The sequence below is a fragment of the Canis aureus genome, chromosome 1, assembly GCF_053574225.1.
Source record: "Canis aureus isolate CA01 chromosome 1, VMU_Caureus_v.1.0, whole genome shotgun sequence".
In the NCBI taxonomy this organism is placed as follows: Eukaryota; Metazoa; Chordata; class Mammalia; order Carnivora; family Canidae; genus Canis; species Canis aureus.
The window spans coordinates 106,208,098-106,234,358 of NC_135611.1; the positions used below are offsets into that span (position 1 = coordinate 106,208,098).

Sequence of the window (26,261 nt, forward strand, 5' to 3'; positions counted from 1 at the left end):
CGGCGCGGGGCGCAGACGCAGAGAGGGGCGGTGGGAGGGGTGGGGGGCGGGACGTCTGGATCTGGAGGCCGAGCGAGCCCCCTGACCCCGCAGGTGGCGGCAGGAAGATGGCGGAGCTGCGCGCGCTCGTGGCTGTAAAGAGGGTCATCGACTTCGCCGTGAAGGTGACGGGCCCCACTCCCCACCTCCCCGAACCCCGCGGCCATGTGCTTCCGGGGTCACTGGCTGGGGGGTCTTCTCGTACATCTGATCTCTGCCGCTCTTCCCCCAAACGTCAAAGTCACACCTGAGGGCAAAGATCAAGGACTGTGAGGTTCAGACTTCAGATCCCTCTTCATTCAGCCCGGCCCTTCTGGGGTCATGACCCCGTGCCCTTTTCTCAACTTCTGGACTCACTGTCTTAATAATCGTGTGCAGTACGAGTTGCCTTCTCTATTTCTAACCTGCTGGAGGTGCCATGGCCCCTGTGGAACATATTGGAGAAACTGAGGCGCAGAGAGGTCACCCAGCTAATGCGGTAGAGCTGAGATTCCCCTCCAGGTCCGTCTGGCTCAGCCCAACTAGTGCTTTGCACGCAAGCCACACTGTCACCTGTCAGGACATGCACACTCAGTTGACTGTTACTTGGGAACCCAGAAGCTTTCACCCTACGTAGTCGCTTGGTGAGCAAGGAGGCTCTAGCCAGGAAGGGAGGGAGAAGTGCTTGCTAGAGATGAAATCCTGTTTGAGCTGGTGGAATGGCTCCCACTCCCCATGAGAGGGCTTGGGGGGCAGTGTGTCTGAGGGTCTGGCTTGCCCCAGAGAAAAGCTGGTCCAAGCAGAGGTGAATCAGATACAGCCTCTCAGGCCAGTTTCTCAAAATACTTAGCTTTTTTTTTTTTTTTTTAAGATTTTATTTATTCATTTGAGACAGAGGGAGAGGGAGAGCGAGCAAGCATGAGCAGGGGGAAGAGAGAAGCAGAGGGAGAAACAGACTCCCTGCTGAGCTGGGAGCCCAATGTGTGGCTTGATTCCAAGACCTGGGATCATGACGTGAGCTGAAGGCAGATGATTAACCATCTGAGCCACTCAGGCACCCCTTGAAATACTTGGCTTTAAGCAGACTGAAGATGGTGACTGCCCATCCGTGTCAGTCCCCACTATTAGACTGGATTCCACCTCTCTGTCCCCAGCATTGCCCAGCACAGGGCCTGGCATGCCAGAGGCCTCAGGGTGCATGAAACCAGGGCCCCTATGGGCTTGGGGAGTGAAGTGGGGAGGAGGGCCTGGGAGCCGGACCTGGCATGGAAACTTCAGTGATCATAGCTGCTTAATGGTTAGTGAGTGATTATTCTGCAGGGACAGGGACTGACTCATTCAGTACTTTCAGTATCTTCTTGATGTTATGAATCCTGTTGGACCAGTGAGGAAACTGAGGCCTGTGGAAGTTCTGTGACTTGCCAGATCACCCAGCTCCAGGCAGCCACAAGCAGGATCTAAGTGCAGGCAAGTCCTGCTCCAGTCTCTGCTCCTCCTCCTCCCCCCACCACCCCCACCGGCTTTTTAAAGATTTTATTTGAGAGTGAGAGAGTGTGTGCAGGTGCACTTACAAGCAGGGGAAGGGGCAGAAGGGGAGGGAGAAGCAGGCTCCCCGCTGAGCAGGAAGCCCTACGGGGGCTTCTATCCCAGGACCTGGAGATCATGACCTGAGCCAAAGGCTGACGCTGAACTGACCAAGCCACCCAGGCGCCACTCCTCCCCTTCTCACCCCATAGCTAGAGCACAGCCCTGGCAGCAAAGGGCAGGGGTATTGTCTTTAGCTGCTCTTGGTGTCCTGGGACCTTCTCTCTAGATTCCTCCCACCTGTAGCTGTTGATTCAGGCTCTTTCTGCCCCCGTAGGCCTCCCTGGGCCGCAGCCCTGGTCTCCATGGCCTGAGATGCCTGGGTAGCATCTGTTTCCCTGACCTGGCAGACCCGAGTTTGATGGGCTTTGGGTCCCAGCGTCACCCAGCACAGCGCCTGGCATGGAGGTGTGTGCTGAGAACAAAGTTCGGGTATCAGCCTCTGACCTATCCCGGGGTGTATGCTTCCTGCTCTGCCATCCACGGTGCCCTGTCCCTCCCTCACCCTTTATGTGTCCACAGCTCCCACCTGATCTTTCTGGACATACCAGACTCCTTCTTGCCTTGGGCCTTTGCCCCCACTCTGCCTTCTGCCTGGGTACCTGTCCCTCTCCACCTCTGTTGCTTGTGCCTCCCTTGTCCTGCCTAACTCTGACCTGTCAATTGTATCAAAGTTTAGTGATTCTCTGGTGTCACCTCCTCCAGAAAGTCCCCCTTCCCCAACCCTCTCAGGCCTCTCCATGTGTCCTTGAACACTTCTGCAGCCCTCCCACCCCCACCCCCGGGCTTGCCTCTCTCAGCTCTGCTCCCATGCTGGATTGGGATCCCCTGGTTCACTCATGTACCCCCCCTCAACCGCTCCTGCCCAGAATGGCAGCTCCTCGAGGTCAGTGCTGGGTCTCATTTGCTCTGTTCCCAGTGTGGCTTTTTCCCTTCCTTCCAAGCCTTTGTTCAGATGTCACCTTCCTTGTGAGACCTTCCCTGGACACTGACTTAAAATTGCAGCTCCCATCATCCTTGTCCGCTGTCTCGTGGTGATTCCTCCCATACTCTTACTGCTTTGCAATCCACAGTGTATTTTTTTTTAATTTTTATTTATTTATGATAGTCACGGAGAGAGAGAGAGAGAGAGAGAGAGGCAGAGACACAGGCAGAGGGAGAAGCAGGCTCCATGCACTGGGAGCCCAACGTGGGATTCGATCCCGGGTCTCCAGGATCACGCCCTGGGCCAAAGGCAGGCGCTAAACTGCTGCGCCACCCAGGGATCCCTGCAATCCACAGTGTAATTAAAAAAAAAAATTTTTTTCCACAGTGTAATTTATAACTGCTCACTTTGGTGTCTGTCTCTCCTTCCAGACAGCTCAAAGACTGCTTTGAGCTCCAGGAGTCTAGAGGAGAGTCTGTCTAATGTAATCACCACTGTCTGAGATAGCAGAGACCCTGCAAGAGAAGTTCAGGGCCGACTCCAGGCCATCTGCCTGGGTCTGCTTCCTGCTGTGTGGCCTTGGGGCAGTTGCTTAACCACTCTGAGCCCTATTTTCCTCTTCTTTACAATAGGGATGACAGTAATACCTCCTGTATCAGGTGGCAATGAAAATTAAATTAGCCCTTTAGATAATGCCTGGCCTACAGTAACTGTTGGCTTTGGCTAGCACTCAGTGGGTGTGGTTACTATCAGTAGAACTGGTAGTAGAAATTCATTTGCTCATCTGTTCAGGACACAACAAACGCTCTGCTCAGTGTGTTTGTGTGTATGTCTGAGATTGTGCGTCTGGGGTATTAACACATCAGCATTTGGCAACCCAGGAATGCTCAGTTCTGGCCAGGGATACATTTTCCATGAGGCCGAATGAGGCCGTAACCTTCAGAGTTTCTTTCAAGGCCCAGTGAGAGACTGGATCAATTTTGCCTTCATGATTTGGTGTGTGTTTTCTCTTTTTTCTTTTCTTTCTTTTTTATTTTTTAATATTTTAAAAATTTATTCATGAGAGGCACAGAGAGAGGCAGAGACATAGGCAGAGGGAGAAGCAGGCTCCCTGTAGGACTTGATCCCAGGACTCCCGGATCACCACCTGATCCACAGGCAGATGTTCAACCACTGAGCCACCCAGGTGCCCCTGGTGTGCATATTCTTAAAGAGGCTACTCCAAAAGACTGGAAACCTCAGGCCCCAGAAAACCTGTTTTGACCTCTGGGCCTAACTCCAACCAGCCATGCCTTCTCTTGGTTCTGGGAGCACATGGCCTTTTCTGCATCTCCTGGCCCCTCGCGGTTCTTGGCAAGGCTGGCACCTCCTCATTCCTCCCTCAGGTCATACATGTCAACTCTTTGTTTTTGATCCTCTTTGCCTGCCCCACATGTGGTCTCCTGTAGAAGGGTCTCAGAGCACTGACTACTGCCTTAGTCATCTGTCACTGTCATCACTCCCTAGCCACCATCTGCCTATCTGGCCTTGGCTGTCCTGATCACTGTGTGTCCTGGGTGCTCTGTGCTCTGCCCAAAGCTCTAGCACATGCCCAGTGAGTGACTCGCTTGATGGAAAAAACTAGAAGACAGAACCATAGAGAAGTCCTTGAGCTGTGTCAAGAGCTCAGGGAGAGCTTTTGGAAGTCACTTTATAAACACCTGCTCTGATACAGTGGGCCATGAATAAAAGGACTGGCTACCCTACCTCTTGAGAGCCCATTTTGTGTCCTGGAGAGTCTTGTGATTCCCAAGTCAAACTCGGAGTTAGGCCCCTTGGTCCTGCTGTGTGATCCTGGGCAAGGCGCTTGGCCTCTCTGTGGTTGTTCTATCTGTACAATGGGAATGGTCATGGCAGTAACTAACCTCTAGGCAATTAGGACAGTTAATTAAGTTAATACACAAAAAGCCCTTGGAGCGATGCCTGCCTGACTCATGGTTATTTTTGTTAAAGGTTAATGTTCTGCACTTTTATAAAAAAAGATTTTTTAATTTATTTGACTGAGAGAGAGAGAGAGAAAGAGCACAATAAGCAGGTGGAGCGGCAGGCAGAGGGAGAGGGAGAAGCAGGCTCCTCTGAGTAGGGAGTGGGACATGGGGCTGGATCCCAGGACCCTACGACCATCGCCCCAGCCTAAGGCAAACATTTAACCCACTGAGCCGCTCAGGCGCCCCAATATTTTGCACCATTAAGAGAAGCTTCATGATCATCTCTGATTTATAAAACCTCGTTACTTAAAATAATAAAAAGACTGGCACTAATTTTTCAGACTGACCTTGCTTTCCTGACTTACATAATTTAACTAAACAGTGGCTTTGAAGCTTGAAATCAACTCAGGCTAAAGGGTCTTTCATGGAGAAGATGAGCTGCAATATTTCCCTGGTGTGGAGGGCTCTTGTCTCCTTCTCCTTGGGAGTTAGGAGGTTGGTGCTGGGAGTCCTGCCAGAGCAAGAGCAGGCCCAGCGCCCTCCACTGGCCCCTGGCTCACCAGCACTGGCCTTTTGCTGGTGGGGGGCTGCTTTTCTGTTGAAAGGGGAAACCTCTGACTTGTATTTTATTTTTGTAACCAGAGGGCTTTTGTGTTTTAGTTTCCTACCATTTTCAAGTCTTGAGTGGTTCTAACATGGGTTCTCATGTGTGTGTCTGGCGAGTATTTAACTGTGTGCCTGCAGTGTGCCAGGCACTATGCTAGGCCTGCGAGTTCAGTTGTGAACAGAGCTGATGGAGTGTTCAGCTCTGGATCTGTGTCCTCGGGGAGTTGACATTCTGGTGAGGAGAAAATTGACTCTTAATAAGTCCAGCGTGTGTTGATTGTCAGGGGTGGTCAGTGCTATGGTGAGAATTAAACAGGATAAGAGGGGGTGGGGAGAGTTGGGAGGGACAGGGTTTACACAAGAGGAGGTGGGACAGGGACAGCAGAGGAGGTGAGAGTCAAGCAAGGGCATATTCCAAGAAATTCTGGGGATCATGTGCAACCCCCACGGTATGGTTTGGGAAAAAAGCATGGATTCGGAACATGATGTTTCTTCCAATTGGATTTCTGTAGAGTGAATTTATTCAGGTCTGAAATTTGAGCCTATTTTGGTGCTAAAATGACTTTTTTTTAAAGAGAGATTTTTATTTATTTATTTGAGAGAGAGAGGGCACAAGTACGGGGAGGGGCAGAGGGAGAGAGAGAAGCAGACTCCCCACTGAGCAGGGAGCCCAATGTGGGGGTTGATCCCAGGACCCTGAGCTTGTGACCTGAACTGAAGGCAGATGCTCAACTGGCTGAGCCACCCAGGTGCCCCTGACTTTTAAAAAAGGAAATAACAGTGATGGAAAATGATAGTTGTCCTTTTCTCCTCTTCCTCCGCCTCAGTATTACTGGTCCATGAGGCACGTCCAGGCTGGGAAGAGAGAAATGTGTAAGAAGATAGAAAGAGACAGTGTCCCAGTGTCCCCGGCTGGGCCAGGCTATCATCCCAGGTCTGCACTGGCTGAGGCCTTGGCAGCAGCCACAGGGAAGGAGAGAGGCAGGCCAGATCCTGGTGGATCGTGCAGGCTCCCGAGCAAGGCTCCTCTAGGCATCTCATGGGCTTCTCAGACACAGAACCCACCTCTTCCCCTCCCCTGGCTTCTAGAAACCCCACTCTGTCCCTGTCACTCCCACCTCCAAAGGCTTCTCCAGTCCATCCACTTCTCCATCTCTGCTGGCACAGCTGACCAGGCCACTGTCATTACTTATTTTGTTGACTAACAGCCACCCATCTGGCTCCCTATTTCTGCCCTTACTGTGTTCCCGTTCTTCTCCACCAAGAATCCAGAGTGATCTTGTGAAAACTTAAGTTGGATCCACTCGCTTCTTGATCATCATTGTTCTTTGGATCGAGACCCAGCTCCCCTTCTGTAGCCTGCTGCGCCCTAAGAGTTGTGTTAGTTTCCTGTTACTGCTCTAGCAACTCTGGCAAACTCAGTTGCTTTAAACAACACAGACTGGTTCTCTTACCACTCTGCACATCTGATAACTGAAATGAGCCTGCTGAGCTAAGATCAAGGTGTCCTCAACCCTACATTCCCTCTGGAGGTGCGGAGTGATGCGCGTCCTTGCTTTTCCAGGTTCAAAGTCAGCAGCACAGTGTCCTCACTGTCTCTCTGACCCTGACACTACCTCTCCCACTGACCTCTCTTCATTTACAGCAACCCTTGTGATTATACGGGGCCCGTTTCCAGACAACCCAGGATAGTCCCCCTCTCAAATCCCCCTTGCAAAGTCCTTTTTGTCATGGTGGCGACATTCACAGGTTTTGGGGATTAGGATGAGGACATCTTGTGCCCATCACAATAGTCCCGGCTCTCTGGCTTGATGGCAGACTACTCCTGTGGCCACACAGGCCTCCTTAGACTCCTTATACCTCAGGGCCTTTGCACATGCTCTGCCCTCCACTGACCGCTTTCACACTTACCCTATTCAGCTCCATTTCATCTTTCAAGCGTCAGCTCTAGGGCCACTGACTCAGGGAAGCCTTCCATGATAGCCTCCAACCTCAGACTCGGTGAGGCCCCCATCATCCTCTCTCAGAGCTCCCCAGACTTCCTCATGGATTGTCAAGTGGCATAACAGGGAATTTGAGTGCTTGGGTCCTAGAAACCAAGCCAGCTACTTTGCTTGAGTGCCTCAGTTTTCTCATCCGCCCATGGGGATAATGACTGCTCCTCCCTCATCAAACGGTCACCCATGAGATGAATGAGTTAGGATAATTGCTTAGAACACGGCTCCTGCCTGAGGCTCCTTCAGTGCCCGGTGGCCAATAATATTCTCCCCGTTGGCTTTTAAGAGGAATGTGATGGGCTAGGAAGTGGCCCCCCCCCCAGGCTATCCAGGCCCTGATCCGTGGAACGGATGAATGGTAGCTAATTTGGAAGTGGAGTCTTTGCAGTCATGGCTGAATTAAGCCTCCTGAGATGGGGAGGTTATCCTGGATGGCCCGAAATGCCATCTCTAGAGTCTTCATAAGAGAGAGGCAGAGGGAGCAGGAGGCGCTGAGGGATAGATTCTCCCCTAGAGCCTCCAGAGGGGCTGTGCCCTGCCAACACTTGCTTGCAGCTTCCTGAAACTGATTGTGGACCTCTGGCCTCCAGAGTGGTGAGACAGCAAGCCACTGGGTTAGTAATTTAGAATGGCAGCCACGTGGAAACTAATAGGATGGTTAGTTGTTTATACTGTCCTCCCTTAACTAGACCCGGAGCTCAAGGGCCGGTGGGCCTCTCTCCCTTGCTCGTGGCGGTATCCCCAGAATCCAGCTCTGGGCCCACATTCAGTCGGTGCTCAGTAAAGACGGACCCTGTGAGGAAAGGAATGAGTGGGGTTTGCCTCTTTGGCAGAATAGGCCTTTGATACTGGTGTTTTTCATACTAGATCATGACCATGTGTCAATCATGAAATCCCCCAAGAGGGCTGACATTTATTTATTTTTTTAATGACATTTATTTATCTTTTTAAAAAATTTATCTTATTTTTTAAGATTTTATTTATTTTTAATTTTTTTTATTTTAAAGATTTTTATTTTATTTATTCATGAGAGACAGAGAGAGAGAGAGAGAGAGACAGGCAGAGACACAGGCAGAGAGAGAAGCAGGTTCCCCGCAGGGAGCCCAGGGCCCCAAGATCACGACCTGAGTCATAGGCAGACAGTCAACCACTGAGCCACCCAGGCATTCTGAAGGCTGACATTTAAAGAAAGAGTAGAAAATGTCAGGGTATGGTGTATAAAGTAAGATTAAGTATTGTTTTTTTTAAATTTATTATTATAATTTTTTTAAGGTTAAGTATTCACTGAACCTCACATTGCAGTGATATTTATATTTATATATAAGTATATGTTATGCATTTGTGATATACTCAGGTGTATCATAAAATGTATTTCACACTGGATTATGGGAAATAGAAATTTGAGAAACGTTCTCTCAGGCCCAAGTTGAGCAACAGCGTCTGATGAGCCTGTCAGATGTCCCTGGTGCTCAACAAATGTCTGAATGAGACCATGAGAGGATGACCCTCTACCTACCTGAAATTCTCCTCTGCTGTGTCTCCAGAGCTGTGGAACCCTGGACAAGGCCCTGCCCCTTTCTGTGGGGGGGGTCCCCTTCTTGCCTCCTTGCCTGTTTCCTTTGACCCCGCCCCTTCCCTTTCTGGCTGGCAGATCCGGGTCAAGCCTGACAAGATGGGCGTAGTCACAGATGGCGTGAAGCACTCCATGAACCCCTTCTGTGAGATCGCAGTGGAGGAGGCCGTGAGGCTCAAGGAGAAGAAGCTGGTCAAAGAGGTCATCGCTGTCAGCTGTGGGCCTGCCCAGTGCCAGGTGCCCAGATCCTGGGGAGAGGGTGCCAAGGCCCTGAGTCCTGGGTCTGAGGGAGGAAGGACTGGGACCAGGCTCCGGGATCCCCTTGGGGCTGGAAGCCAAGTCAAGCCCCTTCTCCTGGCAGGAGACCATCCGCACTGCTCTGGCCATGGGTGCAGACCGAGGCATCCACGTGGAGGTGCCAGCTGCAGAGGCAGATCGCCTGGGTCCCCTGCAGGTGGCCCGGGTCCTGGCCAAGCTGGCAGAGAAGGAGAAGGTGGACCTGCTGCTGCTGGGCAAGCAGGTAAATGTGACCCCCCACCCCCGCCCCACACACACATAGGAGCTGAGACTACAGGGGGCCCAGGCTGACCTGGATGGAGGGCAGGGTGACCATGGATGCAGAAAGACTCCCGGGATCCTGGGGGTATGATCGGAGCTCCAGAGACTTTCAGGGTCCTAGGGGCTATGATTGGAGATCTGTAGACTCCCAGGGTCCTCTGGAGTACAATTGGAGTTCTGGAGACTCCCCAGAGTCCTAGGGGTATGATCGGAGCTCCAGAGACTCCTGGGGTCCTAGGGGTTATCATTGGAGCCCCGGAGACACTGTGGTGATGGCCTGTGTGGAAGAATAGGAGGCCAACATAGAGCAGACAGATGGATAGAGCAGATATATGTGGCTGGAGGGACCGGGCTTGAGCTGTAGGGAGTGAGGAGGAGGGAGGAGTGTACAGACAGTGCTGGGCCTGGCTGGGAGACGCAGAGGGGCACTCCTGGAAGAACAATCAGGAATTACAAAGAACTCAGGAAGACACGGGGATTTGGTGTGTGGGGAAGACAGCTGTGTGGTTCAGACAGCCTGGGCTACAGCAGAGACCTGAGGCTTCTGGAGGGTGCTGGGGAGCCTCCGGAGGCCTGTGAGCAGGGGAGGGACGGGATCAGCTCTGGGTACAGAAAGACCTCTCTGAGGCCATGAGGAATGAATTGGAAGGGGAGAGACTGGAGGTTAGGAGTCCTGGGAGTGGCATGGGGGCTAACGGGGAGCTGGAACCCTGCCTACTATGTGGTACCCCCAACCTGAGGAGGATGTGAGTCTGGCTCAGCTGTTCTTTCAGGAGACCAGGCAGGTGACACCCTCTGGGTAGCCTGCCCACCCCCTCCTATTTGAGGACAGACCTTGTGGCCTCACTCAGGGTGGGGGCAGAGGGTCATCAGAAGAGCCAAGCCGTAGATAGACAGCAGTGGGAGGGGAAAGACCAAAGGGCAGGGACTCAGGGACAGAGGCTGAGAAAGAATATCAGAGCCTGGGAGAGAAGATGAGGCACATAGATGGCACAGGAGGTTCAGATATAAAGACTGAGCCCTGGCGGGAAAAGACAGCGATTCCAGCAGGCTGGATCAGCACCTGAGGATACAGGGAGGCTGATGGGTCTATGTAGGTTGTTGGGTGTCGTGCACAGCCTTGCACAAGTCAGGCAATAGAGAACAAGACATGACAAACAATAAGGGAATCAGTGTAAGTCAGTAAGCTGAGGCAAAGGGCCTGATCAGAGAACAGGCCAAAAAGGCATGGTTTGGATAGGGCTCAGGGCTCTGAGGACCCAGGTCTCACACCAGCTCCCCAGGATACTGCTGGTGGCAGCATGGCCAATGGAAGCCCCCCTTCTGCCTGTCCTGGTTGTCAGGGACAGTTCATGGGGCCAGAACCTCCAACTGAGAAGATAGAGGATAAACATTCTTCATTGTAGGTGACAGAATCAAACTGGCTTGAGCCAGAAAGTGAACCTGTTAGTTTATATAAGCAGGCTTCAGGGATAGCTTGATCCAGGGTCACATGTCAGCTCTAGGCTCTGTTCCTCTGTCTTTTTTTTTTTCTTTTTTTTTTTTAGTGATAGTCACACACACAGAGAGAGGGGCAGAGACACAGGTAGAGGGAGAAGCAGGCTTCATGCACCGGGAGCCTGACGTGGGACTTGATCCCGGGTCTCCAGGATCGTGCCCTGGGCCAAAGGCAGGCGCTAAACCGCTGCGCCACCCAGGGGTCCCTGTTCCTCTGTCTTATCTTTACTTTCCACATCTCCAGGCTCACACCCCACAAGTCTAGCACCTTCAGTGAAAAGAAAAGAGCCTCTTTCCCAAAGATTCCAGCAAATCTTTCAGGGCTCTGAAGAGCTTTCAGGGTTCTTCGTTGGTCCAGCTTGAGTCAAGTACCCATCCCTGAACCAATCACTAGGGTCAGGGGATAGAACGTTCTTGGCCCAGGTCCTGCTTAGTCAGTTCCCCAGTGTGGCTGGCCCAGGTCCTGGCTTCTATGAATATTTGTATGGTGGGCAAAGACCCCTATTTGGCATTGAGGATGCTAGATGTCCTTATGTGCCCCTGGACAAGTGGCTGCTTATCTTCAGACCCAAGTGGGGGGATGGGATCATTCTAGACCAAGAGTCAGCAAACTGGGCCATGACCACTGCTGATTTTATAAATAAAATTTTATTGAAACACTATCACACTTGTTGCTTTATATAAGCACATTGTTGTGGCTGCTTGTGTACTACTGAGGTGGAGTTCAGTAGCTGTGACAGAGACTAGGTGATATTTGGAAAATGTTAGCCAAACCCCATCTAGACCAAGGCCCAAATGATATGTGAAAAGACCCGTTGTCATATAGTCTTCTCTCTTTCTCCACTCAGGCCATCGATGATGACTGTAACCAGACGGGGCAGATGACAGCTGGATTTCTAGACTGGCCACAGGTGAGGCTGGAGTGGGGAGCACCTGCTGGGGGTCAGATCTGGGAGCTCAGAACAGGGCCACCCTTGTTCCTGTCCTTTTGGAAGGAGGCAGGCTTAGTAAGACAGGATGGCTACTCTGGCGGGCAGGAAGGAGATGTGCCCAGCCAGGACACCATGCTTCTCATCTGGGCGTTTGGTCCTCTGTTTTTACCTGCCCTGTCACTTGTCAACCTCACTGAATTCATCCCTGCCTCAGGGCCTTTGCACTTGCTGTTCCCTCAGCCAAGACATGGTTCCCTCAGATTGCCTCATGGCTTTCCCACTCTCTCCTTTAGGTCCCTGCTGTTATTACCTCTATTACCTCTTTAGAGAGACCTTCCTTGCCCACCCTTATGAAATCCTCAGATCCCCTCCTCAATGTCAGATTCCCTACTCCCCACCTATGCCAGCCCAATAGAAACACAAGCCACCTAGGTAATTAAAAATTTAAAAAAAACAAACTTTTTTTCGTAGCCAGATTAAAAAAAGTAAGAAGACACAGGCAAAACTAATTGCAATAATATTTTATTTAACTGAACACATCTAAAATATTCTTAGCATATGATCAATATAAAAAATACTGAGCTATTTTTTTTACATTCTTTTTTCTTTTTGTATTAAGTCTTCGAAATCCAGGGTGGATTTTTATATGTACAGCACATCTCAGTTCAGATGCTGAAATTCCATCAGAAATACTTAATTTAGGGATGCCTGGGTGGCTCAGTGGATGAGCATCTGCCTTTGGCTCAGGGCATGATCCCAGGGTCCTGGGATCAAGTCCCACATCGGGCTCCCTATGGGGAGCCTCCGTCTCCCTCTGCCTATGTCTCTGCCTCTCTCTGTGTCTCTCATGAATAAGTAAATAAAACATTTTAAAAAATACTTAATTTAGATTCCTAAAATTCACAGTTGAAAAAGTAGGTTCAGGGTGCCTGGGTGGCTCAGTGGTTTAGCGTATGCCTTTGCTTCAGGTCGTGATCCCGGGCTCCTGGGATCGAGTTCCGCATTGGGCTCCCTGTGGAGAGCCTGCTTCTCCCTCTGCTGTGTCATGTCTCTCTCTATGTCTCTCATGAATAAATAAATAAAATCTTAAAAAAAAAAAAAAGGAAAAGTAGGTTCACACACCTAAGTTGTTCCAAATGGACTTAAAAATTTTCCAGGGACTGCATTGAGTATCTTTTATTTTTTAACCAGCATTATTGAGATTAAGTGACCTACAATAAACTGCATATATTTAGAGTGTACGGTCTGGTAAACTTTGACACATGGGTACACCCATAAAGCCATCACTACAATCATAATGTATCTGGCTTGTCAATCTTTAAATTTATTTATTTATTTATTAAAAAGATTTATTTATTTATTTTAGAGAGAAAGAGAGAGAGAGAACGAGAGAACACACAGGAAGGGGCAGAGGGAGAGAAGCAGGCTCCCTGCTAAGTGAGGATCCCATCACAGGACTCGATCTCATAACCTTGAGACCATAACCTGAGCTGAAATCAAGAGGTAGGCGCTTAGCGAACTGAGCCACCCAGACGCCCCTCGGTCTTTATATTTAAATTAAGTAAGATGAAAAACTCTATCCCTCAATCATGGTAGCCACGTTTCTTGTGCTCAGGAGACACCTGGGTCCAGTGGCTGCTGTGTATCTCTTTGGTTCCCGGTGGTCTTCCTGGTCGGGATAGATGCCCAACAAGCTCCCACCAAAGCTTGTTGGTGGGGGTCACAGTGTATCCCCAGGGCTGGCTCATGAGGCCCTCAGATGACACTGGGAGTGATGGAACATTCCAGCTAAGACTTGGAAGGTTTGTCTAGTGAATAAGTGAATGGAGAGAACAGGTTGGTTGGACAAAGAGGGTGTAGGTACATCAGGAAATGTTGATTCAGAGCTGAGAGCCAGAGGGGTCTTGGCCAGAGCATTGGCACCGAGTGAAGAAGATGGGGTCCTAGCGGAGGTTTCCAGGGTCAAGGTGAACATAGAGCTGTGGTCAGCCCCACAGAGGGACCTCAAAGGGAGCTGGGGGACAGAATGGTGGGTAGTGGGAGCACTGCCTCGAGCCTAGAACCAGACTGCCAGCTCTTGGATTTAACAGTGGTGGGTGATGGTGAGCACATTTTGGAGCCTTCCTCTGCTTCAGTTTTCTTCATCTGTAAGGGGGATAATAACATTTACCTTATAGAGTTCCTGTGAGGCCTGATGACTTAGTGCATGTAAATTGTTTAGAACAGTGCCTTTCCTACTCCATATGTGTTCATCATTATTAATTTAGGTTAATAGTAGGAAGGAGCCTAACTGGCAGGTTCAAATCATTAGGACCCACACCTTGGCTCCCAGGGAAAGTACAAGATATCTTCCCTAGATTACTGAGATCCCTTTCTGTGGCTTCCTCATGTTTGTGAACTTGATGTCTACAGGTTGCCTTGCAGGACTGTCTTTTCTGTTCTCTTATTTGTTCACTCACCTGTGTGCATGCACACCTGCAGCTCTGTTCCTGCCTTGAGTTAACCTTACCCATCCTCTCATCTCCCCAGGGCACATTCGCCTCCCAGGTGACAGTGGAAGGTGACAAACTGAAAGTGGAGCGGGAGGTTGATGGGGGCCTAGAGACCGTGCGGCTGAAGCTGCCTGCTGTGGTGACTGCTGACCTGCGGCTCAATGAGCCCCGCTATGCCACATTGCCCAACATCATGGTGAGCGCTTAGTGGACGGGTCACAGAGGGCCCGGGAACGGGTGAGTGCATAGCAGGCCCAGTGCCTCCCTGGTAGGAGAGAGGATCTAAGGCTCTTCTTATCTAAAGGGAGGGATCACCTGGCTAAAAGGAAGAGTTCACTGTTCATCATGGCCAGTAGGATGGGTTCATTGGGTCATCTCAGCCAATAGGAAGGGTATAGTGGGTCATCTCATCCAGTAGGATGGATTCAAGGAGTTATCTCAGCCAACAAGGAGAATTCAGTGGGGCATCTCTTTCAGTGGGATGGGTTCAGTGAGTTATCTCATCCATCCAGCAGGGTGGGTTCAGTGGGTCGGCTCGGCCCAAAGTTCATGGAGTCATTACTGCCAGAAGGTTGACTTTGCCAGTGTACTTCAGCCAGTGAAGGGCTTTCCAGGACATCCCTGCCAATAGAAATGATCTATACCAGGCTCTGTAAGAGGTCACAGATGTTCTGGCTAGTGGGGTAGGTCCAGGAAAGTTCAGGCAGTGGCATTGGTTCTGCAGATGTGGCACTCATGGGCAGGAGGCTGTGGGAGGGTGGGCAGCGCCTTCAGCAGCCTGTAAACTGGCCACCCATGTGCAGAAAGCCAAGAAGAAGAAGATTGAAGTGATCAAGCCTGGAGACCTGGGTGTGGACCTGACCTCCAAGCTCTCCATAGTTAGTGTGGAGGACCCACCCCAGCGAACCGCTGGCATCAAGGTGGAGACTGTGGAGGACCTGGTGGCCAAGCTGAAGGAGATTGGGCGGATTTGAGCCCCTTCCCTAAAACCCAGCAATAAAACTATGACCCTCTCGACGACTGTCTCTGTTAACTCATTCCCTGGAGACCTGTTCCTTGATTCATTCAACAGACATTTACTTAAGTCTCCTGTGTGCCAGGCCCTGTGCTGGGTGACGCCGGGGACCCAGGTGAGTCACATCTAGTCCCTGAGAAGCTTCCATGTTGGTGGGGAGGGGGAATGGACATGGGCAGAGGCAGCTGTAATGCAGAGTACTGTGTGCTCTAAGCACAGGTGACACCACACACTTGGGAGCCACCTGGGGCACCTGACCTGGCTCTTGGGGCCAAAGAGATTTCCCAGGGAGTGGCTTCTTGGTTGAGTCTTGAAAGACACTTATCAGTGAGGTGGGAAGAAGAAAGGCTTTCATCTGCAGAGTTTTTGCTGGGGACTCCCAGGTGCCAGGCCCCTTCTGAGAGTCGGGATACAAGAGAGGACAAAGCTGGAAGCTCAGGTTCTGGTTTGGGACACAGACATACCACAATCAAAACCCCTGTGGGAATAAAGAGCGGGGTCTGGAGTCAGACCTGGTGATTTTAGAGCCTCTCTCGCATTTACCAACTGTGGGATCTTGAGTGAGTTACATGTGGTGTCTGAGCTTCAGTTTCTTTATCTAGCTGATCAAAATAGTAAGAGCTTAGTGTAGTGGTTAGGGCTTGGGGTCTGGATCCGGAGGCCCTGGCCAGGCCACTTCCTGGCAAGTTCCTATTCTCTGAACTTGTATTTCCTCCTCTCTCAGGTGGAGTTAGTAATAAGATCTGTGTTCTGGTTGTTTGGCATGGCATAACGAACCACCCCAAAACTCTGGTGTAAGCCAGCAATAATTTATTTTGCCCATAAACCTGAAATTTGGGCAGGGCTTGGCAGGAGAGCTCACTGCTCTACGTGGCATCATTTGGGGTCTCAAGAAGTGGCCAGAGGATTGACATCCAAGATGATTCAGTCATGTGGCCCACAAACTGGCCAGGGTTGTTGGCTTGAGCTGACTGTTGACCAGAGGCCATGATTCCTCTCCATGGGGCTGCTTGAGTTTCTTCACAATATGGTGGCTGGGTTCCAAGAAGAAGTGTTCTTTTTTTTTTTTTTTTTAAAAAAAGATTTTATTTATTTATTCATGAGACAGAGAGAGAGAGAGGGAGAGAGAGGGAGAGAGAGGCAGAGACACAGGCAGAGGGAGAAGCAGGCTCCCTGCAGGGAGCCTGATGTGGAGTTGATCCCAGGACCCTGGGATCATGCCCTGGGCCAAAGGCAGATGCTTAACCACTGGGCCACCCAGGCGCCCCCCAAGAGGGAGTGTTCCACCACACATGAAGTGGAATATGCCAGTCTGCAGGCTGAGATGCAGACATTGGTGTGGGGTCACTTCTGCTGTACTCCCTTGATCTGGTAGTCCGAGTCTACCCCGATCCAAGGGGAGGGAGCATAGACCCTACTCCTTGAGGGAGGAGGGTCGAATTTACAGGCATCCTGAAGCTATAAAACTTACCCCATGAGGTTTTGAGGGAATTAATGTAGCTCCCCCAGAACCGCATCTGACACACAGAAAGTGCTCACAATCTATTATTACCATTGTTGTTACCATCAGCATGGTTAGAACTCCCTGGATAAGCTCAGATGACTGACTGGGAGCTTGAGCAGAGCTCAGGGTGGTAGAAGCTTTCAGAAGGAGTAAGCATTCTGACCACCCTGAGCCAAAGCCCAGCTCCTCTCTCTGGCTGTGCAACCTCCTGCAGGTCCCTTGACTTCTCTGATCCACGGTCCCCTGGCCTGTAAGATGAGATAACGACACCCAGCTCTGAGGGCATTTGGAAGTGTTTGGGCAGATCATGCCTGGGTAGCATTTTGCATGGTTCCTGGCACAGAAGTGGTAATTATTGTTATGATTCTTAAGCAGGTGAGGTTGCAGGACAAGTTGGGGGTGGGGGCTGGGCAGGGAGCGAGCAGAGCATTCCAGGTAGGAAACCCGCCTGCAAATCTGGGAGGGGAGAGATGGCACAGAAGAATGGCAGGATGTTCAAAGAATTAGAGGGTGGAGGGCGTGGCCAGAGTGGGTGGGTCTGAAAGGGCCCTTAGATGTCTCTTGAGGGCACAGGGGAGCCACAGGAGGGGCAGGGACAGAAAGGGTTTAAGTGTGGATCCATAGGCTGGCAGAGGCTGGAGGGAGGAGGCTGGAGGAGAGGATGGGATCTGTGCTGGGGTCTGGCCAGTGGGAATGGAGAGGAAGGGGCAGAGGAGGGGGAAGAGAGGAGGGAAGAAGTCTTACCAACCTGTGCATAGATGTGGAATGGCACTTGAGATGGAGAGCCCAGGAAGGGGTTGTATTGGAGGGAAGATGCTGAGTTTAGTGGGATGCAGGGCATTTGAGGCCGTGGGGGGCACAGAGATGCAACTCTAGGTCTCAGGAGAGGGTGGGAGACAACGAATTGAGACATATTCTGAGGGCAGCAGGGAGCCATAGGAGGAGTTGAAGCATTTGGGCAATTGCAGGTATCTGAGGCTGCAGGGAGGACAGAGTAGACTGAAAGCCAGAGGGTGGGGAGAAGGAAGGCTGAACTGAGGCCAAGGCCATCAGAAGTGGGGCTCTCCAAAGGGTCACCTCACCCTCCTCCAAGAAGTCTTCCTGGCTTCTCTTCCCCATGGGTTTGCTACCCCATTTCCGCTGGGACTCAGCAGCTTTCACTATCTTCACCCTGGGTGTGGGGAGTGCAGGGGTCATATGGGACCAACTGATGAGGACCAGTCAGGTGGGGTGGCTGGCTCTGCCACTAGATTGGGGTTGGGGGATCCTGGCACCGCCCACTGGGTCTGGCTTCCTTCCCCGCCCAGGAAGCTACCAGTCCTGTCAGACTTGTTGACCAGGGAGGCACTGGAGTCTCGCTCCAGTGTCTTCACAGGTGCAGCCAGCACCATGGACACCTCATGGGCTCTGCTGCTCTTCCTGTTTCTGGGTAAGTCCCCTGCTCAGCCCCTTCCCACCTGTTCCCCTTCTCGGGACCTCCTCAACACCCTCCCCTCCTCTCCTTGCAGCCTCCGGAAGAGAGGTCCTCACCCATGGAGCCTCTTCTGGAGTTCAGCAAACCAATTTCTCCTTGGACTCAGAAAGCTCTTCCCAGGGCCCAGGTTCAAAAGTCTCCTACATCAACCCCCCCAGCTGGAAACTTCCAGATCAGTTTCCAGGTTCAAATGCCACGGTTGCTATCCCTCATCCCAAATGGTTTTCCGAGGCCTCAAATTTTAACGATGTGCCTAGGTCCGTCTGGTCAAATGTTTCTGCTGAGGGCCAAAAGTTGAGCCTGGATCCTACCTTCTCTGAAATCCCTGATTCTGAAGTATTTTCTGATATCTTGGGTTCTCAAGTTCCTGCCAAAGACTCAGAGCCCTCCTCTGTTAAGACCCCAGCTTTGAACATTTCAGCTCCGGTCCCAGCTACTGAAGTACTTATTGAGACCCCAGGTTCAAAAGCCTCCCCTGAGGATCATGATCTTGAACTCTCTGCCCAGAAACCTGAGTCCAAAGTAATTGCAGGAGCCCAGCCAGGGGAAAGCTTCCCCCAGCAGGTGGGGAGGCCTCTTTCGGTGCTAGTGGGGACCACCATCCAGCTTCCTCTAGTTCCAATTCCCAGCCCTGGCCCTCCTGCTCCTCTGGTTGTCTGGCGCCGTGGCTCCAAGGTGCTGGCTGCAGGAGGCCTGGGGCCAGGGGCGCCCCTGATCAGCTTGGACCCTGCTTACCGAGACCGCTTACGATTTGACCAGGCCCAAGGGGGCCTGGAACTTGCTTCTGCCGGGCTGGAGGATGCTGGTCTCTACACTGCTGAGGTTATCCGGGCTGGGGTTTCCCGGCAGATTCGGGAGTTCACGGTGGGTGTGTATGGTAAGTGGGCACCGGCAGATTCGGGAGTTCACGGTGGGTGTGTATGGTAAGTGGGCACCGAGGCTCAGAGTGCAGGCTGCAGGGTCTGCTGTGCCAGACCTTTGGGCAGGTGGCTGCTGTCCATGTTTTCTCCCTTGATGAAGGGGTCCTTTGACAGGGGAGAGAGCACTTCTAGGTTGGAGGGATAAGAGGGGCTGGGGGTCAAGACAGGAGTTCTTGAGGGGAGGTGGACCTGGGGATCAAGACCCCTGGGTGCTTGGAATCCTGAGTCTCTGAGAGGACAGAGTGGGGGACTCAGACTTACGGGTCTGGGAGGGGGAGGACCCCTAGGGCTGGGCCTCAAAGTCTTGGGTGGGAGGAGTGAAGGCTGAGGTCTGGAGTCCTGGATCTAGGGGACCAGGGGGCCAGAGACCAGGTCCTGAGTCTGCTCCCTTCTCCAGAGCCCCTGCCCCAGCTGTCGGTGCAGCCCCACACCCCCGAGACAGAGGAGGGGGCGGCCGAGCTCCGGCTGCGCTGCCTGGGGTGGGGGCCTGGTCGTGGAGAGCTGAGCTGGAGCCAGGACGGACGCACCCTGGAGGCGACAGACCGTGAGGGAGCGGAACCACCCCGGATCCGCACAGAGGGCGACCAGCTGCTCATCATGCGTCCCGTGCGCAGCGACCAGGCCCGGTACACCTGTCGCGTCCGCAGCCCTTTCGGCCACACCGAGGCTGCGGCCGACGTCAGAGTCTTCTGTGAGTGTGGGTGTGCCTCGGGTTCGGGTCCGCGATCTGGGAGCTCAGGTTCCTGAGTCCCTGGGGCGGAGGGGGGTTGGAGGTCCAGCGCCCCGGGGTTGTGGCGGGGTCCCGGGTAACCCCGCCCCTCCTGGTCCGGACCCTTTCCTCCGTCCAGACGGCCCGGATGCGCCGGTCATCAAGATCTCCTCGGACCGCGACGCCGCCCCCGCCCTCTTTGTCACTGCGGGCAGCAACGTGACCCTGCGCTGCACCGCCGCCTCGCGGCCGCCCGCCGACATCGCGTGGAGCCTGGCCGACCCGGCCGAGGCCGCGGTGCCCGCCGGCCCGCGTCTCCTGCTGCCCGCGGTCGGCCCGGGCCACGCCGGCACCTACGCCTGCCTTGCGGCGAACCCGCGCACTGGCCGCCGCCGCCGCTCTCTGCTCAACCTCACGGTGGCGGGTGAACGCGGTGGGGGCGGGGTGGAGTGGGGAGCCTGTGGGCGGGGCCTCCCCGTAGAAGGGGCGGGTGCCGGGGAAGGGGCGGGCCAACAGGGGCCCGAGGGACTGGGCCGGTGGGGCGGGAAGGCCAGGGAGGGCGCGGGGCCAGCGTTAATAGGGCAGAGTTTCCTGGGCAGGAGTCTCAACAAATTAAGCAGAGCGTCGGATGGCAAGAGTGGAGGCCAGAAAGGGAAGGGGCTTAGGGCGCTTGAGCCAGTAAGTGGGATCAGCAAATAAATTGCCTGGGAGTTAAGTCATAAGAAAAGGGGGCTGGATCATTCTAGAAATGGGCGGATTGGTCTTAGAAGAGGGACTGAGCGCACCAGGAGGGGCGCAGAGGTCTGGCTGAAGGCGCTGAGTAACTTGGTGGAGGGGGCGGGACTGGGAAGAAAGGGGCGGGGTTATGTTTGCAAGGAAAGAAATCCGTGCAGAAATGTAGTTTCCTTAGGAAAGAGGTGCGGTCAGGGGTCTGCAGCTGCCCACTCAGCCCGGAAGTTTCTGGGAGAGTGAGCTGGGGTGACAGAATGGGGCGCGGACGGCGCCTACGGGGCGGGGCCAGGTGCCGAAGGGTTGGTGTGCGGCGCGGAGAGGCGGGGCTGGAGGGCTGAGCGGAGGGAGAGAGGCTGACCCCTGCATCTCCCTCCGCCCCACAGATCTGCCTCCCGGGTCCCCGCAGTGTTCAGTCGAAGGCGGTCCAGGGGACCGCAGCCTGCGCTTCCGCTGCGCGTGGCCCGGCGGGGTCCCCGCCGCCTCCCTGCAGTTCCAGGGTCTCCCCGAAGGCGTCCGCGCGGGGCCGGTGGCCTCTGCGCTCCTGGCAGCGGTCCCCGCCCACCCCCGGCTCAGCGGAGTCCCGGTCACCTGCCTTGCCCGCCACCTGATGACCACGCGCACCTGCACTGTCACCCCGGGTGAGAGCCGGTGGGACTCCTCTCCTGTTTCCTGAGGGGGGGGGGGGGAGGGCGGTATTTCTTAGCTCCTTTAGGAAGTGAGAAAGGCAGACTCGAAACTCCCGGAAAAGAGAGTTCCTGTGTCTTAAACCCTACAGAAGGACTAAGGTTTTCCCATACCTCAAACAGGAGAAGGGCCACAATTTCTTTCCTGGATCCAGGAAGAGACACCTTCCTACGTGTCCAGTGCAATAAATGGTTGAGAATAATACGAGTTCCGCAGTCTAGAACCTGGCTGCTAGTATGTATGTAATAAGTCGTCTTTATTAAAGAAATCATAATGGTGATTGAATGAGAGAGTGAGTGAATGGGCAGTGCTTCCTTGTTTGGCTAGAGTGCTGGGGTCTCACAGCAATTTACTTCACCAAAGGGCGCAGGACTTGGTCTCCCATTCCAGGGGAAGGTCTTGACTCAGCTGGGTTTCTTCTACCTGCAGAGGCCCCTCGGGAAGTGCTGCTGCATCCCACGGTGGAGGAAACACGGTCAGGGGAGGTGGAGGTGGTGCTGGAGGCCACTGGCTGCCCTCCACCATCGAGAGCCTCTTGGGCCCGGGCAGGGCAGCCTGTGGCCCCAGGAGGTGGGAGTCGCCTGCGGCTCAGCCAAGATGGGCGCAGGCTCCTCATTAGCAACTTCAGTCTGGACTGGGACCTGGGAAATTACTCCGTGTTGTGCAGCGGGGCGCTGGGTGCTGGGGGCAACCAGATCACTCTCACTGGTGAGTCCATCCTTTCCCAGAACCTCCAGCCTTCTCTTCCCTCCCACTCGGTCCCCAGCTCCTTTTGCCTCAGACCCAAGAGTCCAGCCCCTCAGTCCCTTGCTCTTGTAGGCCTAGAAGGCTCCCCAGGAGACCCTCAGGACCTATGAGCCCAGGTCCAGAGCCCCCTTCCCTCTCCCCTCTAGGACCCATAAATCCAGCCTTCACCTTAATCTCCTCAGGACCTTCCATCTCCTCATGGAGGCTGCAGAGAGCCCAGGATGCAGCAGTGCTTACTTGGGATGTGGAACGTGGGGCCCTGATCAGTGATTTTGAGATCCAGGCACAAAGAGAAGGCCCTGACCTGGGTCGAGCCACTACCTACAAGGACTGGATTTCTCTGCTCACCCTGGGGCCTCAGGAGCGGTCAGCCGTGGTACCCCTTCCCCGTCGGAACCCTGGCACCTGGGTCTTCCGTGTCCTGCCCATGCTGGGGGGCCAGCCAGGGACCCCATCACAGAGCCGAGTGTACCAGGCCAGTGAGTTGGGGCTACTGGAGCCTTTTCCTGGGCTGTCTCCTCAGTTTGTTGCATTGTATCCCGCTTGTCTGCTTGTATCCATTTTCTGGGGCTAGTGTAAGAAAGTGGCTTGGACCCAACAGAAATGTATTCTCGCCCAATTCTGGAGGCCAGAAGTCGGAAATCAAGGTGTCAGTGCTCCCTCTGAGGGAAATTGGGGCCATGCTCCCTCTGAGACTTGGGGTAGACTCTTTGTCACCTCATCCAGCTTCTGATAGTGGCCATCAATCCTTGGCTTATAGCTGCATCACTGTGATCTTTGCCTCTAGCTTTCCACAGCTACCTCCTCCCTGTGTGTGTGTCTCTGTCTTCTTTTTTCTTTTTAAATTTATTTATTTATTTATGAGAGACACACAGAGAGAGTCAGAGACATAGGCAGAGGGAGAAGTAGGCTCCCTACAGGGAGCTCGATGTGGGACTTGATCCTGGATCTCTGGGATCATGCCCTGAGCTGAAGGCAGACACTCAATTGCTAAGCCACCCAGGTGTCCCTCTGTCTTCTTCTTGTAAGGACTCTAGTCATATTGGGTTACGGCTCATCCTAATGATCTCATCTTGAGTTGATTGGTTGAGATGTGTCTCCTCCTGAAAAGATATATTACGTTTTAACTCTCTGTGCCTGTGAATGTGAACTTATATGGAAACAGATTCTTTGTAGAAGATTGACTCTATTTCTATGTTAGCACATTACTTCTGGCATAGCACACTTACTTTCTTTTTAGTGCCACCTGTAATTGTTATTAATTTGGGTGTTCATTTCTGATTTCCCTAAAAATTAATCCCCCTGAGAGTAGATATCCGGGTTTGCTCATCAGTGGATCATTACCATCCGGTAGAATGCCGGACGCACCACAGTGATTTAGTAGATGCAAAATGAATTGGGAGTCTGGGATCCCAAATTCCCGAGTTCCAAAATAGGAAACTTGGGTCCAGCCCTGGCTCCTGCTTCCTTATCCTCCATCTCTTTGTCTCTTCCAGGTCCCCCCCTGGGCTCTGGGGCCATTGCTGGCATCGTCCTGGGTTCCCTACTGGGCCTGGCCCTCCTAGCATTGCTTCTCTACAAGTGCATCCGCTGCCTGTGCAGTTTTAGGGGTAGGTGAGGGGCCCACTGGCTGAACCAGTCAACCCAGTCATAGATCATTCACTCTGTCTTCTACCATTATCAGCCAATCAGAGTAAGGCTCCGCCCCTCAGCCCACCTTCCCTGGTCATTGGCTGGGTTGGAATGTTGGAACAGCCAATCACGGTTTCTGTTTCTCTTCCTTCTCTTTCCAGAAGACACTCTTAAGAAAAACAAGTGTCCTCCCTCCTTGACCCCTGTGGTTCCCCCACCGGAAAAAAAGATGCAGAGCATAACCCCAGTGCAGACCCCACAGCCTCTGCCCTTCAAAGTGCCGCTGGAGGACCCTAGCCCAAACAGGGCCCACCAGGTGAGTGTAGGTGCCCCAATGTCCTTCTGGAAAGGGCATGGAACTTCCTGTGTTTTATTTTATTTATTTATTTATTTATTTTAAAAGGTTTTACTTATTTATTCATGAGAGACACAGAGAGAGGCAGAGACATAGGCAGAGAAGAAGCAGGCTTCCTGTGGAGAGCCTGATGCAGTACTCCATCCCAGGACCCCAGGATCCCGACCTAAGCCAAAAGCAGATGCTCAATCACTGAGCCACCCAGGTGCCCCCTTCCTGTGTATTAATCAGGGAGCGAAGACGGTCTGAGTCTTCTTCTAGCTTTACTTGTTGATTTACAATGTCGGTAAAATCCCCCCTCTTTTAAAAAATACATAAAAATTGGACAGGAATTCCCATCCAATTTTTGTTATATTAAGAGTGAAATTCCAGTTTTAGGGATGCTTGGGTGGCTCAGCAGTTTGGTGTCTGCCTTTGGCTCAGGACGTGACCCCGGCGTCCTGGGATTGAGTCTCGCATCGGGCTCCCTGTGTGGAGCCTGCTTCTCCCTCTGCCTGTGTCTCTGCCTCTCTCTCTCTCTCTCTCTGTCTCTCATAAATAAATAAAATCTTAAAAAAAAAATTCCAGTTTTGGAGGAAAAATACCTTATTCTTTTCCATAGCAATTGGCAAATTTCCCTTTTCTATCAGATGTGGGATGGAATATCTTCCCCATAAAAGCTGGGTTGTTGCTTGTCTTATCTCTCCCAAGGGTAGGTGGACATTTTTTCCTTTGGTAAATGGAGGTAACCTGGTTAATGTCCAACTGGTGTGAGCTCGCCCTAGAAAAGCATAAGTTGTGTCACATTCAGGGTAACCCCTGAGATGGTCCCCTTCCCTTCCTTTCTCTTCCAGGTCACTGGCCCCAGTCCAGTCATCTCTCCGGGTGGGGGCCTAAGGACTGTTCGGGCAGCCACACAGGTGTGACGGGGCCCACTCTGCACAGGACTTTTTGGTAGGACCTCCTGTTTCACCCCGACAGCAGGCAGGGCCTTCCTGCCCTGCTGAGATTGAAAACTGGCTATAGAGCATGAGACTTCTAGTCTCCCTGTCAGCACAGAAGACTCTACTCATATTTGTGCAACTAAGGAGCTGTGGTTCCCAGGCTAGGAGATACTCCTTGCTGATGTACCAGTGTGATTTGCACAACCTCCAAGCAGGCAGGACGTACAGGCTTGGTGGTGAACAGGCAGGACTTGTCCTTGCTGTTCCGAGCCCCAGAGAGGGCCCTCCCTCATTCTCTCAGAAGGTCTTCCTATGTCTATTTGTCTCCTCCAGGCCATTCCCCATCCGGTACCCAGAGTCTTCATCTTTAAAACAGCCCAGATCACATCCACTTCTCTTTGAACCCTTCTATGGCTGCCAATTGCCCTTCAGATATTGTCCTGATTCCTCACTGTGATTTTCAAAGCCTTGTGGTTTGGCTTCTGTTGGCCTCTGACCTTCCCTTCCAGTCCTTTCACTCCTGCTACTCAGAATTAACAACAGATTTTCTGTCCACACAGCTCTAGATTGCCTCCAGGGCTTTGCCTCAGAGTTTGCTTTGCCTAGAACACCACTCTTTGCCCTGAGTCGTCCACTTCTCACGTATAATGGGAACTGAGATACAGTGATTTATAGGACATGTATATTTGATTATCATTTGGTTTCTCAGATAGATTTGGTCTTGATCCATAGTTCTTGAAAACGGTTCAGAGCCATAAAGGTGAAATGAGTGTCTTATTATTAATGGAGGTGACTTTTTGGGTTGCACCCAAAGGCAGGACTGGTTGCCTGGAGGACCAAACCTGTGATTAGAGGATTGGAAATTTCAGTTCTACACGCTCCCCACCCCCACCTCCAGGAGGAGGAGGGACTGGATGTTGAATCAACCAATGGCCAGTGGCGTAGTCAATCATGACTGTAAAATGAAGCCTACGAACAAACCCCAGAGGACAGACAGCTCTTTGACCCATTTCAGCAGAGCTTCCATGCTGGGGGAACCAGAATGCCCCCATGTACCACTAAACTGGGTCCCCAAGCCCCACAACGACAGAGATTCCTTTGGGAGCTTGCCCTGTGTATCTCTTCATCTGGCTGTTGGTTTATATCCTTTCTCATGTCCTTTAATAAAATGTTAAATGTAACTAAGTGTTTCCCTGAGTTCTGCTTGCCAGTCTAGCAAAATAATCAAATTCAAGGAAGAGGTCTTTGGAACCTCCAGCCTGTAGCCAGTCAGTCAGAAGCATGGGTAGCAGTTTGGGGCTTGCAGTTAGTGTCTGATGTGGGGAATAGGGGTGGCAGTTTTGTAGGGCTGCATCCTTCACCTGTAGAATTTCATGCTATCTTTGGGTAGACAAGTCAGAATGGAGTTGAATTCTCA

At 52.5% G+C, this 26,261-nt stretch overlaps 2 protein-coding genes across 7 annotated transcripts; both read left to right on the top strand.

The window, feature by feature from the left end:
- The first annotated feature begins 6 nt into the window (after nucleotides 1-6).
- ETFB (electron transfer flavoprotein subunit beta) lies at nucleotides 7-15,166 on the top strand. Of its 3 annotated transcripts, none has more exons than XM_077843481.1 (6): nucleotides 7-164; nucleotides 8,749-8,907; nucleotides 9,032-9,190; nucleotides 11,574-11,636; nucleotides 14,187-14,345; nucleotides 14,953-15,166. In XM_077843481.1, the coding sequence occupies exons 1-6, from the start codon at nucleotides 108-110 to the stop codon at nucleotides 15,121-15,123; spliced, it is 768 nt and encodes a 255-aa protein (XP_077699607.1). In that variant the 5' UTR covers nucleotides 7-107; the 3' UTR covers nucleotides 15,124-15,166. The 3 variants fall into 3 exon arrangements, with proteins under 3 accessions (XP_077699607.1, XP_077699609.1, XP_077699613.1); XM_077843483.1 differs by lacking the exon at nucleotides 7-164 and adding an exon at nucleotides 247-574; XM_077843487.1 differs by lacking the exon at nucleotides 7-164 and adding an exon at nucleotides 1,388-1,485.
- On the top strand, nucleotides 15,141-26,029 carry VSIG10L (V-set and immunoglobulin domain containing 10 like). 4 transcript variants are annotated; one of them, XM_077843445.1, is made up of 11 exons: nucleotides 15,141-15,279; nucleotides 16,883-18,097; nucleotides 18,177-19,019; nucleotides 19,460-19,753; nucleotides 19,911-20,195; nucleotides 20,887-21,141; nucleotides 21,617-21,895; nucleotides 22,117-22,413; nucleotides 23,431-23,544; nucleotides 23,728-23,882; nucleotides 24,755-26,029. In XM_077843445.1, exons 2-11 carry the CDS (start codon nucleotides 17,866-17,868, stop codon nucleotides 24,824-24,826), a joined length of 2,826 nt encoding a protein of 941 aa, XP_077699571.1. In that variant the 5' UTR covers nucleotides 15,141-15,279; nucleotides 16,883-17,865; the 3' UTR covers nucleotides 24,827-26,029. The 4 variants fall into 4 exon arrangements, with proteins under 4 accessions (XP_077699571.1, XP_077699589.1, XP_077699580.1 ...); XM_077843463.1 differs by having other exon boundaries at nucleotides 15,157-15,279; nucleotides 17,976-18,097; XM_077843454.1 differs by lacking the exon at nucleotides 15,141-15,279 and having other exon boundaries at nucleotides 15,311-18,097; nucleotides 24,755-24,854; nucleotides 25,659-26,029.
- Nucleotides 26,030-26,261: the final 232 nt, after the last annotated feature.

What these genes read in the sequence shown, in the direction of transcription:
- ETFB (XM_077843483.1), top strand. Translation starts at nt 458, where the DNA reads ATGGCCCCTGTGGAACATATTGGAGAAACTGAGGCGCAGAGAGGTCAC. An exon ending in GTGGGCCTGCCCAGTGCCAG is followed by an intron (nt 8,908 to 9,031) that starts GTGCCCAGATCC and finishes TTCTCCTGGCAG; the next exon opens with GAGACCATCCGCACTGCTCT. An exon ending in TGCTGCTGCTGGGCAAGCAG is followed by an intron (nt 9,191 to 11,573) that starts GTAAATGTGACC and finishes TTCTCCACTCAG; the next exon opens with GCCATCGATGATGACTGTAA.
- VSIG10L (XM_077843445.1), top strand. Translation starts at nt 17,866, where the DNA reads ATGGGACCAACTGATGAGGACCAGTCAGGTGGGGTGGCTGGCTCTGCC. An exon ending in CACCTGCACTGTCACCCCGG is followed by an intron (nt 21,142 to 21,616) that starts GTGAGAGCCGGT and finishes TTCTACCTGCAG; the next exon opens with AGGCCCCTCGGGAAGTGCTG. An exon ending in GCCCAAACAGGGCCCACCAG is followed by an intron (nt 23,883 to 24,754) that starts GTGAGTGTAGGT and finishes TTTCTCTTCCAG; the next exon opens with GTCACTGGCCCCAGTCCAGT.